The sequence below is a fragment of the Triturus cristatus genome, chromosome 9 (assembly GCF_964204655.1).
Source record: "Triturus cristatus chromosome 9, aTriCri1.1, whole genome shotgun sequence".
NCBI lineage: Eukaryota > Metazoa > Chordata > Amphibia > Caudata > Salamandridae > Triturus > Triturus cristatus.
Window position 1 is genome coordinate 882,745,821 of NC_140592.1, and position 13,121 is coordinate 882,758,941.

The 13,121-nt window shown below is 45.6% G+C and overlaps 1 protein-coding gene across 2 annotated transcripts in view; it reads right to left on the reverse strand.

Moving 5' to 3' along the window:
- The window catches only part of LOC146799013 (cholesterol 24-hydroxylase-like), a 223,506-nt gene that overhangs the window by 95,121 nt on the left and 115,264 nt on the right, over positions 1–13,121 (reverse strand). For both annotated transcript variants that reach the window (XM_085626409.1, XM_085626408.1), the window contains exons 7-8: positions 5,699–5,809; positions 5,437–5,593 (exon numbers count right to left, since the gene is read on the reverse strand). In XM_085626409.1, the coding sequence (XP_085482535.1) occupies positions 5,437–5,593; positions 5,699–5,809 (268 nt within the window). The remainder of the gene's footprint in view (positions 1–5,436; positions 5,594–5,698; positions 5,810–13,121) is intronic.

The following is a 13,121-nucleotide window of genomic DNA, read 5'->3' on the forward strand; positions in this document are numbered from 1 at the left end:
TCATCTGCCCACGACAAACCATTGGAAATGGAAAGTTGGATGTTACCCATTATCAACCTATTAACTCTTTCCACTAAGCCATTGGCTTGTGGTCTGAACAATGCGACCTTTTCATGCTTGATTCCCATACTTGAAAGAAATTCCCTCATTTTATGGGAAACCAGTTGAACCCCGTTATCTGACACAAGAGTTTTTGGTATGCCTTCATTTAAGAATACCCTTTCCATAAAGCTAATCACCTTTTCTGTCTCAATGCTATCTGTGCTTTCCACTACAAACCACTTAGAGAGGTAGTCCACTAGAACCATTAAAAATTTGCTTCGTGAACCAAGCTTCATGACGGGTCCTAAAAAATCAATTCCCAATCTTTCCCACGGTCGACTGGGAAAATCAGGACACGCAAGCGGTGGTTGCCTCACGACTTTAGTCTTATCACTACTAGCACAAGCATAACAGTCCTTAACCAACACCTCAATCTCACTGTCCATGCTTGGCCACCAAAATGACTGTCGCACACGTCTCTTGGTCATATTCCTGCCCAAGTGACCCTCATGAGCTATATTTATCATTTTGCGTCTGAGACCTTCCGGCGTTATCAACTTATCTCTCCGCCACAATTTTCCTTCATCTATACTCAACTCTGTTCCCACATTCCAATAACTCTTGAAGTTAACGTCTTGACTATAGTTCTCTTTCCACCCTGTTGACACACACACCATCACCTCTTGTAACACTTTATCTTGTATCATCGCTTCTTCCCACTGTCCTTTATCAAATGCTTGCTCATCGCCATGCTTAATCACATTTACACTCTCCTCCAAGTCCTCATGAATTGCGTCAATAGGCATTCTGGAAAGATAATCAGCCACCACATTTTTCACACCCCTCATATACTCCATCTCAAAGTTGTACTCCATCACAGATAGAATCCATCTAGAAATTCTTGGAGTAACACTTCCTTCTAATCCTCTACCACCTTTAAATAAATGCACTAAGGGCTTATGATCGGTGCGGACTTTAAAAGGTAGCCCCCAGACAAAATAGCGAAAATGTTTTATACCCCAACAACATGCCAGGGCCTCTTTCTCAATAACTGAATAGGATAACTCCGCCCCTTGGAGTCTTCTTGACGCAAATCCAATAATTCTTTTGTTACCCTCATACACTTGAGTCAAGACCACTCCAACGCCAATTGCACTAGCGTCTGTAGTGACAAAAGTTTTTGCTTTCACGTTAAAATGACCTAAAGTGGGAGCATGGAGTATACAATATTTTATGCGTCTGAATGCAGCGTTACACTTCTCATCCCAACTGAATACCACTCCATTTTTCATTAAAAACCTTAAAGGTTCCACTATTTCTGTGAACCCACATACAAATTTGGAACAGTATTCTGCCAGCCCCAAAAATGACTTTAGCTGTTCCTTATTGTTTGGGACAGAGGCATCGTTGATGGCTGACACAATACTTTTCTTAGGCTTGATTCCCATTTCAGATATTTCATGTCCCAAATACGTCACCTTACTCTTCCTCAACTGACACTTCTCCCTCTTTATAGTCAACCCATGCTTTTCCATACGCGTCAAGACTTCTTCCATTACTGCATCATGATGTTCACCATTTTTTCCCACCACTAACACATCATCTTGAAAAAACAGAACATTCCTTACTCCCTCAAATACTTGTTTCATGACCCTTTGGAACACTGCAGAAGCAGATGCCAGACCGAATGGCATCCTGCAATAGCGAAAAGCACCCAACGGAGTTACAAAAGAGGTGAGATGTCTTGATTCCTCACTAAGGTCAATTTGGTGATAGGCTGACGACATGTCAATAACACTGAAAATCACTCCACCACCCATTGCAGTCAGCATTTCTGAAATGTTAGGCAATGGTTGTCTATCAACCCAGATGTTCTTGTTCAGGTCGCGCAAATCCACACACAAACGAATCTTGTTTCCCTCCTTGGGTGCGACCACTATGTGCGCCAACCATTCTGAGGCCTCTATAGGCTCAATGATTTTTTGATCTAACAATTTGTTCAGTTCTTCCTGAAGAGGGCCACTCATTAAGTGGGGGACATTCCTTACTTTGTGGACAACTGGCACAGCTTTATGTTTTAGGATGGTTTTGTGAGAAAAGTTTTTAAGCCTACCAAGCCTATCCGAAAAAACATTGGAAAACCTTTTCATTATATTTGTATCATAATCATCCACATCGTGCACTACCACTGACATGACAGGTTGATCAGCATTAGGATTCAGCATTATCCCAAGGTCCCTCTGGTGACGCCAGCCTAGCAAATTGGACCCTTGCTTTGTTAAGTATACCCTACCATAAATCTCTTTTCTTGCAAAGCCTATTACCATCCATTTAACCCCAATTATATCTATGGTTTTTCCACTGTAACCTACCGCTTTTATGTCAGGTACACCCCAATCCTCCATTCTACTTGTATCTTTCCATACCTTAAGATACATGTCTTTGGACAACAAAGTGTAAAGACTTCCAGAATCAATTAACATTTTCACACTACCCCCGTCTAAACTGATCATTGAGTGAGGTTTTTCTAGTTTATCCGTACTTTCCATAACTATACCATTACTATTTACCACATTGCAATCTACCTCTTCAAGAACAGATGACCCATCTACACAAAGCATCAACTCTTGAATATTCTCACACGTGTCATCAATTTCTTGCACATACTGAGTTTTAGAATTGCACATCTTAGCAAGGTGTCCCCTCCTACCGCATGCTCTGCAAATAGCATTTCTAGCCATGCACCTGAGACTTGAGGCAATGTGACCAGGAGCACCGCACCTGTAGCACTTAAAACTACGTGCACTAGTCGATTGCAACAAATTTCCAGGTCGTGTAGTAGCCACTGGTATATTATTTCTTGTACGGAGGCTATCAGCAGGCTTAGCTGTCGGTTTAGGTTGTGTTTTACCCATATACTTCACAACCTTGGTTTCGTCAACAAAAGCTTGAATATCAGATTCTTTAGAATTTAAATCTTTTGCCCCCGAATCCTTTGATGCGATTTGTTTCGTCGCCAATAAACTACTACACTTGTCCATCTCCTTTATCCATAAATCCGAATGTTCTAATCCCTTGGCTATTTGTATTGCTTCCTCTAATTTACAATCTTTAATCAGAAGCTTCTCTCGCACCCTCTTATTATTGGTGCATCGGACAATTTGATCACGTATAAGTGAATCTGTAAGCCCCTCAAAACCACAAGTAAGAGAAAGTCCCCTTAACGCAGCAACATAGCTTGCAATATCCTCATCCGGCTTTTGTACGCGACAAAAGAATTTATGTCTCTCTAGGACAACATTAATTTTCGCAATAAACCTCACTTCAAGCATTTGCATGCTCATTTCATACACATTGTTGGGTTGCCCATCACCCATTGCCAATGAAATTTCAGGAAGGTTTTCATATAAACGTCTTCCCTCTACCCCTAAATGGTGAAGTAATATGGCTTGTCTACGTATTGGACCATATTTATCCGCTCCAGTTGCCAAAATATATGTTAAAAATATTTTTTTCCATTCTTTCCAGGGAATGGGAGGATCCCCCGGTGTAGGTAAAAAAGAAGGAGGTGCTGCCAAACCTTGGTCTGCCATCCTAACAATAAACAATTATCACCAACTTATTACACTTGATTAGAATATAAATGCACACAAATTAGACTTATTTTGAACCTGTTGGGATAATAATAAACGTTAGTAGGTATATAACTTATTAGGAAACATGTTTTTATTTTTTCCAAAGTGTTAAAATGGCCGCTGCGTGAGTATTTAGCCTTTTTTCTTTAGGTGGTAGGGTGCACTTCGTTGATTTCACTGCGTGTGTGCGCACGCGTTAAACAAGGAAGTAATGGAAGAATCGTCCACAAGCTGCGATCGAGTGCGAAGAGATCGCGAGCAAACCGATGTGAGTTGAAAAATGCTGTTTTCAACGTTGCGTGTTCTCTTACTAAAATATTGCGAAACGCTTTAAAATCTTCAGTTGGGGGCACAGTTGATCTCCTTGTATGAGTTTTTCAGGCAATTTGAATAAACACGGGCACAGTTACTTTTATCCGATGTATATTGCGAAACGCTTTAAAATCTTCAGTTGGGGCACAGTTGATCTCCTTGTATGAGTTTGAATAAACACGGGCACAGTGAGGACTCAACAAATACAGCTTCCCCGAGGCATCCAGCATTCGGAGTGCAAATCTAATAAATCACCACATTGATATCGGAGCGCACATCCAATAAATCAACAGATGACACAGGCACAGTCAAGGTCGCTCCGCTCTATTTCAGTCGATGTGAAAGAACGCGATCCCGGCTTGCTAGGACAGTTATACCTTTCTATGGAAGCGTGTTAAAGAAACTTAGTTGTAGCACGCAAATGTACTTGTTGAGCACTCTAATTTAGACACAGTTTTCTTTTGATCCATATAATAGCCAGATGTAGATGCAAAACTCCACTTAATGAAATTTGAAATCCGAAGTAGAATTTCACTCGTTATGTATTACACTTAAACGTGTTGGAAGAGCTTGTAGAAAGACACGATATGCCGTACATACCAATGGTGAATATCTTGCTTTAACTCCAAATATCGCCAATCTGCCAATTGCGTAGGTTCTAGGATAATTTAAACTCAGTGGTTTATCCAGGGATGGAGGTACTCGTAGACTGCTCCCTGCGCAGCTTAAGTCACTCGTCGCCAATGTAAAGATTTACCCAACGCAGGAACATAGGTTGGTAAACTTTATTTGTAGCATGAGAGAGAGAGATACCTCCAGCTTGCTCTTCCAGCTCACAATCTTCTTCTCTCCTTCAAACACCAACATTCCACCTTAGCAACAAGCCTTCCATTCTACTGAGCTTTCATATGTACATTGAGCTCTACACTTGTATACCTTCAGATAAGCATAACTGCAGACTAATTGGCCAAAATCTTCCAAAAGGTAAGACAGCCTCAAGACAGGCAATGAGAGAATTGACGTATTATACCATTAGTTTTACAAGGGGCAGCTCGAAGAAGAATCTAAAAATATAAATGTGCAGAAGTCAGAAACATTCAAACTTCTTATAAGGGACTTAAACAGATGTAGAGTGGCTTAAAAGCAGGGTTAGTCAATATGTGTTTCTAATATTTGCAGAGCTGTGCCTTGAGTAGGTAGGCTAGATACACACACAATATCTCGGTCGTTTTGACTTTGCATGGACAAAAATAAACCTCTGCAAGCATAGTTGTGAAAAGCTGGGAGCTACCAGATGTGGACAGTAGCCAAGCTTCCCAGCTTCTGATGACTATGTATAGTTTACTTTCCCTTGCAATTTTCTGACCCAGGATGACCCACCTAAAGAAAAGGTAGTCTTTACTTCCAACTAATTGTTTGAAATTATTATTTTAATATGTTAATTTACCTTTGCTTTTCAGTATCTGTGTCAGAATATCCAATGGTATCTCTTCTCCGCTCTCCATGGCCTTCTGCCTGCGCTCAAGGCATACCTTTCCTGTACGGCGCAGCAGTCGGATGCTCTCCTGCACTTCTTTAACAAATTTCCAATTTCCCGGATACAGCTTGGTGGGAACACAACAATGATACATTATAAGCAAATTGTACTTCATAGAGTCGACAGTTTCAGTATTAAAAATGAATGCAAACTTAGTAGCATGTCCACAAACCCTGGTAAGGGGTTCACGTGCTGAGAGTGTTCCCTTCATGATATTAGAGATAGCTTTTGGAAACGGAGTCTGGTCATCCTCAAGTGAGTTTATTTCCAACCCGAAGGCTACCTGCAACAAGAAGATACAAGAATGAGAGTAGTAGTAGTAATATACTTTACTCGGTAGCTAAGTACCATCAAAGTGCACATGTGCAAAAAATTGTGAGAAATACATCATAAAACCATTTTAAGACATCACAACACAATTTATTAAAAAAACAATACTAATCATAATTCATTTTCTTTAGCCATTACTTGTGTGCAAAATAAGAGCAAAAATCAAGCAGAGCTATGTGCAAATTAAGCAGAGAATACATAAAACACATAAAAATTATCTTTCAACTTTATGTATTAAATGAATGTTGTTAGAATAAAACAGTAATTAAAAAGTTTGACCTGGGGCGGAGCTTGCGAGCCGCGGAGATGGCCATTTGAGTAAACCGCTTCGTGCCGCCATCACACTATCCTGCAAAAATCCTGCGTACTCCCACGCTCAGCTGAGTAGACGGAAGCGGCCTGCTGCGGCCCCACGAGCGGCCTTGAGCCCCAGCCTGAAGTGAAAGAAGAGGGGCGGACCCCGGCTCTGCAGCCGCATTACTGCCGATAACTCCCGCTCCTGACGCAGTAGCGGAGAACTGACATTGTGAAGGGAGCCGACTAAAGTGAGCTTTTGGCTGCTGGAAGAGGCCCCATCGAACAATCTTTGGGGACCGGGGCGCCGAAATCACGCCGGCAACATCGGCACGCTACCGAGGGGGCCAGCTGTGACGCCTGAGCTCTGACCTACCTGAGCGGTGGCTCCACGCTAGATCACATCGAGGGGTTCCTGAATGCTGGCGGCGGCCCCCCGAGGCATGTGGATGCGAAGATCTGAACAGTCCGGCTGTCTGAGGCGCAGTGAGTACCCGGAAGGGCTGCAGGCTGTGGTGTATGCGCAGCTGGAACACCGGCCATCTTGACTGCCTGTGAGCGCTGAGGTCCGCCTGAGTTAAGCTGTGACGCCTGACACGCAATTCGGAACTGATAGTCTGAGAACTCTGAGGGGCCCGGGAGAGCGACGAATACCTGCCAGTGCCTTGGTCCCGGCTGGTGCCTGAAGACGGCTTGGGTATCGGCCTTGTAACATTCGCCGCCATTTTGAGCAAAGGGTTGCGAAACAGGAACTGCGAGAGACCCTGCCTGGAGCTACCGGCCTCGGGAAAGCCCTCCATTGATTTGTCTAGGAGAGGGTCTGTCTCGCACCCCTGTTGTTGCCCCACGGTGAGTTGCTTAAAACATGCAGCGCCTGAAGAAATATTTATCTTTGGAAGGGGCATGGTGCGGTGACGCATGTCTCACACGCTAGCTGGCAACACAAACTGGAACCCCGGTTTGATCCAAGATACGACTGCTCACATTAGCTATATTGGGAGCCTGAGAAGACCGGGAATGAAGTTTGGCAGTACTGGCGGGGGAACCCACGGCTAGTCCTCGGAGGTGCGGAGAGACTGCGCAGTGAAGACGCCGTTGGACTGTGTGGGTCTACACATTGATCGGAGGTCATGGCTGGAAGTGTAGGTAGAGCCTACCAGAGGTGCGCCCGCTGGCAGCTAACTGCTTCGGTGTTCGGTAGATCTACATGCTGGTCGTGGCTACGATCAGAACACGATGGGCAGAGATGTCAAAACCCAGCCTAAAATCACATTTGACCAAAGGAAGACGAACGTACGGGAGAACGCTGCTGACGATGGGGAAAACACGCAAGATCAGATGCAGGAAGAGGCGGATGGCGACATTTGCACTATGCTGGCAGCTATGGATAAAGGATTGCAGGGCAGCCTCTCTGTGTTGGGTACTAAAATAGACTCACTATCGTACCGGAGCAACTGGATAAACATGCAGAAAGGCTAGACATGACGGAACGCAGAGTTGCAGAGGTGGGGTAGGCACAGACAACAATGGACACTGACCAAAGCAGATTGGGAGAGTGCTGCAGGTGTTGTCAGATAAGGCGGAGGACTTGGAAGCGTGTTCCCAGCGCAACAACTTGAGTATCACAGGCCTTCCGGAATCGACTCAGACTGGCAACATGGAAAAATTTGTTGAGAAACTTCTGGTCACCCTCCTTGGCAGTGAAACGTTTTCGCCGATGTTCGTGATGGAAAGAGCTCACCGGTCCATGGGCCCTCGGCCTATTCCTGGTGCCCCCCCACGATGGATAATCGCGAGACTGTTGAACTATCGGGACAGAGACTCGGCATTGTCAGCTGCCAGGGACAAACAAACATTACAGTACGAAGGTGCCACCATCTCTTTGTACCCGGATTTCACGCCACGAGTGCAAGAGGTGCGCAGACAGTTCGCGCCGCTGAAACGCCAACTGAGGGACCAGCACATAGACTACGCTATGCTCTATCTGGCCCGAATGCGTGTGACCCGGCAGGGCCATTCACGTATCTTCACTGACCCAAAGGCATTGCAGAAGGCCCTGAAGGAGAGGGCCGAGGAGCAGCGTAACAGTCCAGAGCGCCGTACCTTGGAGGGAGCTCTTGGAGGTCAACTAGACGATCAGGACTGATCTCTCGCCCGCACGATTTCCAGTTAAGAGTGTTGCAGTTCAAGTGGTCTTTGGCAGTAACAGTACTGTCACACAGGTGCACCTGGAGGCAAAGGTTTACAGGACTGAGTTAAATAGGACTGGTTTATATTGCATGATGGGCAGTGATACAGTGTTAAGAGCAATGTGACTAAATTCTGGTGGGTATACTGAGCATGTTGAATCAGGCTATATGATATAGATGGTGGACTTGTCCTATACAGCAGATGCACTACTTCGGTCGGATGTCGGGAGGGGTAAGGGTAGCGACTGGTTGGGACGTATAGCCCTACTAGGCGAGCAAAGTCCGCCGACGAGTGAATTGCACTACTTGGGTACTGTTCTGGGGGGGAGGGAGGGGTTCCTGAGTTGATGGTATACTGTTTTGAATTCTTGACCATACTGAAGACGCAGGGGGAGTTTGTGGGAGAATTTTGTTGGGGAAAAGTTGGGGAAGGCCTGACGTGGGTGGGGGGGCGGGGTATGAGACTCGAAAAGTTTAACATTCCTTACGTTCTATTCATGATTACACATGGTGAGCACACACCCTATCTGTTCCACAGGTCGGCCTGGCGAGACAGGCAAAGCACACCCCATAACAGACACTAGTAGGTCCCGCAGTGACATAAGTACTGACACACTCCGAGCACTTACTTCGAACGCCAGAGGATTTAACGACCACAGGAAACTCCGAAAATTCCTGACTTACTTGACGAGACATGAAATAGATATCGCGCTGCTGCAGGAGACGCATCTCCCTCTCAACAGTCCTATGCTGCGTAGTAGAGGTTTACATGGTAACATACATGCAGCAGGATTCACCACTCATGCGCGAGGGGTACTTACCTGGGTTAATCCTAGGTCCGCCCTAACACTACCATTAGACACGGACGGGGAAGGTAGATTTGTTATTAGCAGGTGTAGAGGAAAGGGTATGGAACTTCTCATAGTTAACATCTACGGCCCAAATATTGATAACCCTGATTTTTATTCTGCGCTATCAGAGAAGGTAGGCTTGCGAGGAGAGGGGCACCTGCTTTGGGGTGGAGAACTCAATTTAGTCAGGAACCCATAGCTGGATAGATTGGGGGGGCCGGAGAGACATATCACGGCGGCAGCTAGAGCAGTGGAAGGCGGTATGGTAAGGTTTGACTTGTGTGATGTGTGGCACCAGAGGTACCCGGGCAAAGGGGGTTTTACGCACTACTCAGCCTATCATGATCTGCACACCCAAATAAGTTATTGGCTGGCAGCCAGGCATTTAAATGAGAGAGCGCGAGCATGTAAGGTATTTCCCCGTACACTTTCGGATCACTCCCCGTTACTGCTAGTGCTTGACAACCCCAGAAAAACTATCCCTCCTTTCACCTGGAGGTTTCCCCTTACTCCTTGCTTGATGCGGTTTTTAAAGAAGAAATGGCTGAAGCAATTGAAATGTTTTTTGAGACCAACGTGGGGTCGGTAGATAGCTTTCAGGTAGTCTGGGAGGCGTTCAAAGTTTACATCTGCGGTGTCACTATGTCCAAACACTCTGGCATTCTTAGGGCGATCCGCAAACGACTTCCTGACTTAGAACAGAAACTAGTGACCTTAGAAAAATGCCAACAGGCTTGTGCGGATGAAGTAGTTGCGCAGGAGACCAAAGTCATACTGGAGGAATATCATGAGGCGGCTGATGCTGAAATAAAACACCTTGGTAAATATGCCACAGCACGTGCATACGTAGAGAGTGAATGGCCGGGGGTGGTCTTAGCCCAACTACTCAAGAAGAGGCAGGAAAAAACAGTGGTGGCAGAGATTAGATCGGCGGAGAACGACACCCTAACTGAGGAGGCGGATGTTGCGGGCAGGTTTCGTCAATACTTCTCTGAGCTCTACGCTACCCATAGCGGAGGAGGAAATTTCGGACTACCTCACACACATAAAGCTACCATGGCTCACGAACATGCATCGTGAGTTTCTTATGAGGTACATTGAGAGAGAGAGGAAATCCTCTTGGCTCTTTCGAACATGAAAGCTTGTAGTGCGCCTGGAGTTGATGGCCTCACTTTTACCTTTTATAAGGCGTTCCTGGATTTACTGGTGCCACAGTTGGCTATGCATTTTGATGACATGTGTGTATCGGGAACTATGCCGCTCTCGATGAGGGAAGCAATTATTGTTGCTATCCTAAAACCGGGTAAGCCCCCGGAAGAATGCACTTCTTACCGCCCGCTCTCGCTGCTCAATGTGGATGCAAAAATATTTGCAAAGATCCTGGCTAACCGGTTGGTCCCTTTAATTCTGATCCTGGTTGCTCCGGAACAGGCGGGGTTTGTGCCAGGCAGAATCCGGACCTATAACTTATTATTGTTTGGCGCTCTACAACACATCCAACCGGAGACACAGGAGGTAGCAGTATTTCCCCACATGGAGAAGGCTTTCGTCTCCGTTGAATGGCCCTTTATGAGACAGGTTTTAGCTAGGATGGGCCGGTCTTTCTTCAATTATTAGGAGTTCTGTATAACGCTCACACAGCCAGAATTAAAATAGGTAATCTGGTGACAGACTCTATACCTATTTCCAGAGGTACGCGACAGGGTTGCCCTCTGTCTCCAATCTTATATGCGCTGGTGGCCGAACCCCTAGCCTGCATGCTCAGAGAATATCATAGACACAAGGGCATTTGGTTCCCGGACTATGAACTAATAGTCTCCACCTATGCGGAAGATACATTTCTATATGTTAGAGACCCGGAATGTAACTGGCCGATGTCTATCATAATTCCACTTACACCGGCCACGAGATCGTTCGAACCAGACTACCCGCTGCAGTGGTCAACGGAAGCGGTGAGATACTTAGGTATAAGGGTGCATTCTAACTCAGAGGTTGTGTTTTCAGAAAACTATGGAGTAACTATCAGCAAATTAGAGGACGACGTGGACTGTTGGATTAAACAACCCCTATCTTTGCTGGGCAGGGTTTCCATTATGAAAATGGTGGTACTGCCTCGTTTTCTATTTCTTTTCACAAATATTCCCATTGTTCTTCCTCGCTCATTCTTTCGTCGGCTTACAATGCTGATGGTAAAATTAGCTTGGGCAGACAAACAGGCATGAGTCAAATGGCAGGTTCTTACGCTGCCGTACTATATGGGGGGCTGGGCGCGCCTGACTTTGACTTATAATACAGAGCAGCGCAGAGCGTGCATGCTTACCACTGGATGCACGGTTCTCCAGCCATCCCACATCTCCGTATAGAAATTGTAGTGGCTGCCCCACTATCACTGCCGGCTTTGATGTTTTATAGCTGCTGGCCGGAGGACGGTGATCTTAGATTCAATCAACGCAACAACGCCCGCTTGGCACTATCTATTAAAGTTACAGGCGGGGGCCATTCTCTACTCCCCATATGCATTGCTAGATTGGTGTCTCTGGCTGCCCCTGTGCAGGGATAAGGGGGTTACGCCGTGCACTCAATTCCCTGGGAGTATGGACCATTGGCGATTTATTTGATGAACGCACCGCAAAGAACTGGGGTGCCCTCGAGACGGGGGACGTTACAACTACTATACTTACACAATTTCAATTCCACAGAACATGATTTTAGGGGATGACTTACTGGAACGTCCCGAGCTGCTAACCTTGTCCTACGTCATAACGATTAAGTCGCCTTCCAGGATAGTGTCCAAAATCTACAAGGTATCCATGTCCTATAGAGAGAACCACTACACTACACTACACTAAAGCCCGATTAGCTTGGCAAAGAGACTTGAGCCGGGACATAGACGACACTATGTGGGCTTACTGCTGTACTAGCACGAAGCACATCTCATTAAATGGTAGACATAGATTGATTCATTTTAAATATCTCAATAGGGTCTTCTACACCCCTGAGAGATTGCATGGATAAGGCATACGAGACAATGCGGCCTGCGAGCGATGCAACGCGCCGACAGCTGATTTCCTTCATCTGGCCTGGTCTTGTCCGGGGATATCCAACTTCTGGGATTTGGTTTTTAGAGAATTGGGACGGGTGGCTGAACTGACACTCACTCCGGAGCCCACTCTTGCTCTGCTGGGCTACTCTAAATAGATACCTAAGGGTGTGCGCCGGTTAGTGGCCATGGGATTGTTATTAGACAAACGCAGGGTGGCGATCTGTTGGTCACGGTGACCGAATCCCACGATAGCTCAGTGGTCACGGGATATGCTATACTCTAGCACTCAAATGGAAAATTTTTGCGACCTTCTCCCGCCACGGAGCAGACCTAAAAACTTTTGGGAACTGTACAAAACCTACCTCGCAACCAAGGAGGAGGGCACGGTTGCTGCTGAAAGTGACTCTGAGGTGCTGACTGGTACTACTCCTGGCATATAGTTACTCAGCGTTAGCCCAAAGCCAACATACTGGGCAGTGTACATATTGGTTGTTTTCTACATGCTCACATTATATCGGGACTGAAGTGGGAGGGATTATTCGTAGGGGGGTGGGGTGGTGCAGATTGATAATAAGATGCCACTGGAAATAATCTGTCTGCTGACTTGTGGTACTCTGCTGTAACATTTTTGATCGCCGTGTGTCATTGCTATTGTCGCTTTGAAGTATTGAATCTCATGTCTGTTTTGAATAAAAACTCAAATCTTAAAAAAAAAAAAGAAAAATTACAAAGTTTGACCGAGTCGCTTGAGGGCACAATCATTAGTCTGACACTTTTGTGCCATACTGCCTGTAGAAATTTGCTCGTAGCAATGACTTACTGGAGTGGTGTCACTCTAAAGGCTACTAAATAGTTTGTTAGTTTCAGATTTTTACATATGGGAATAAT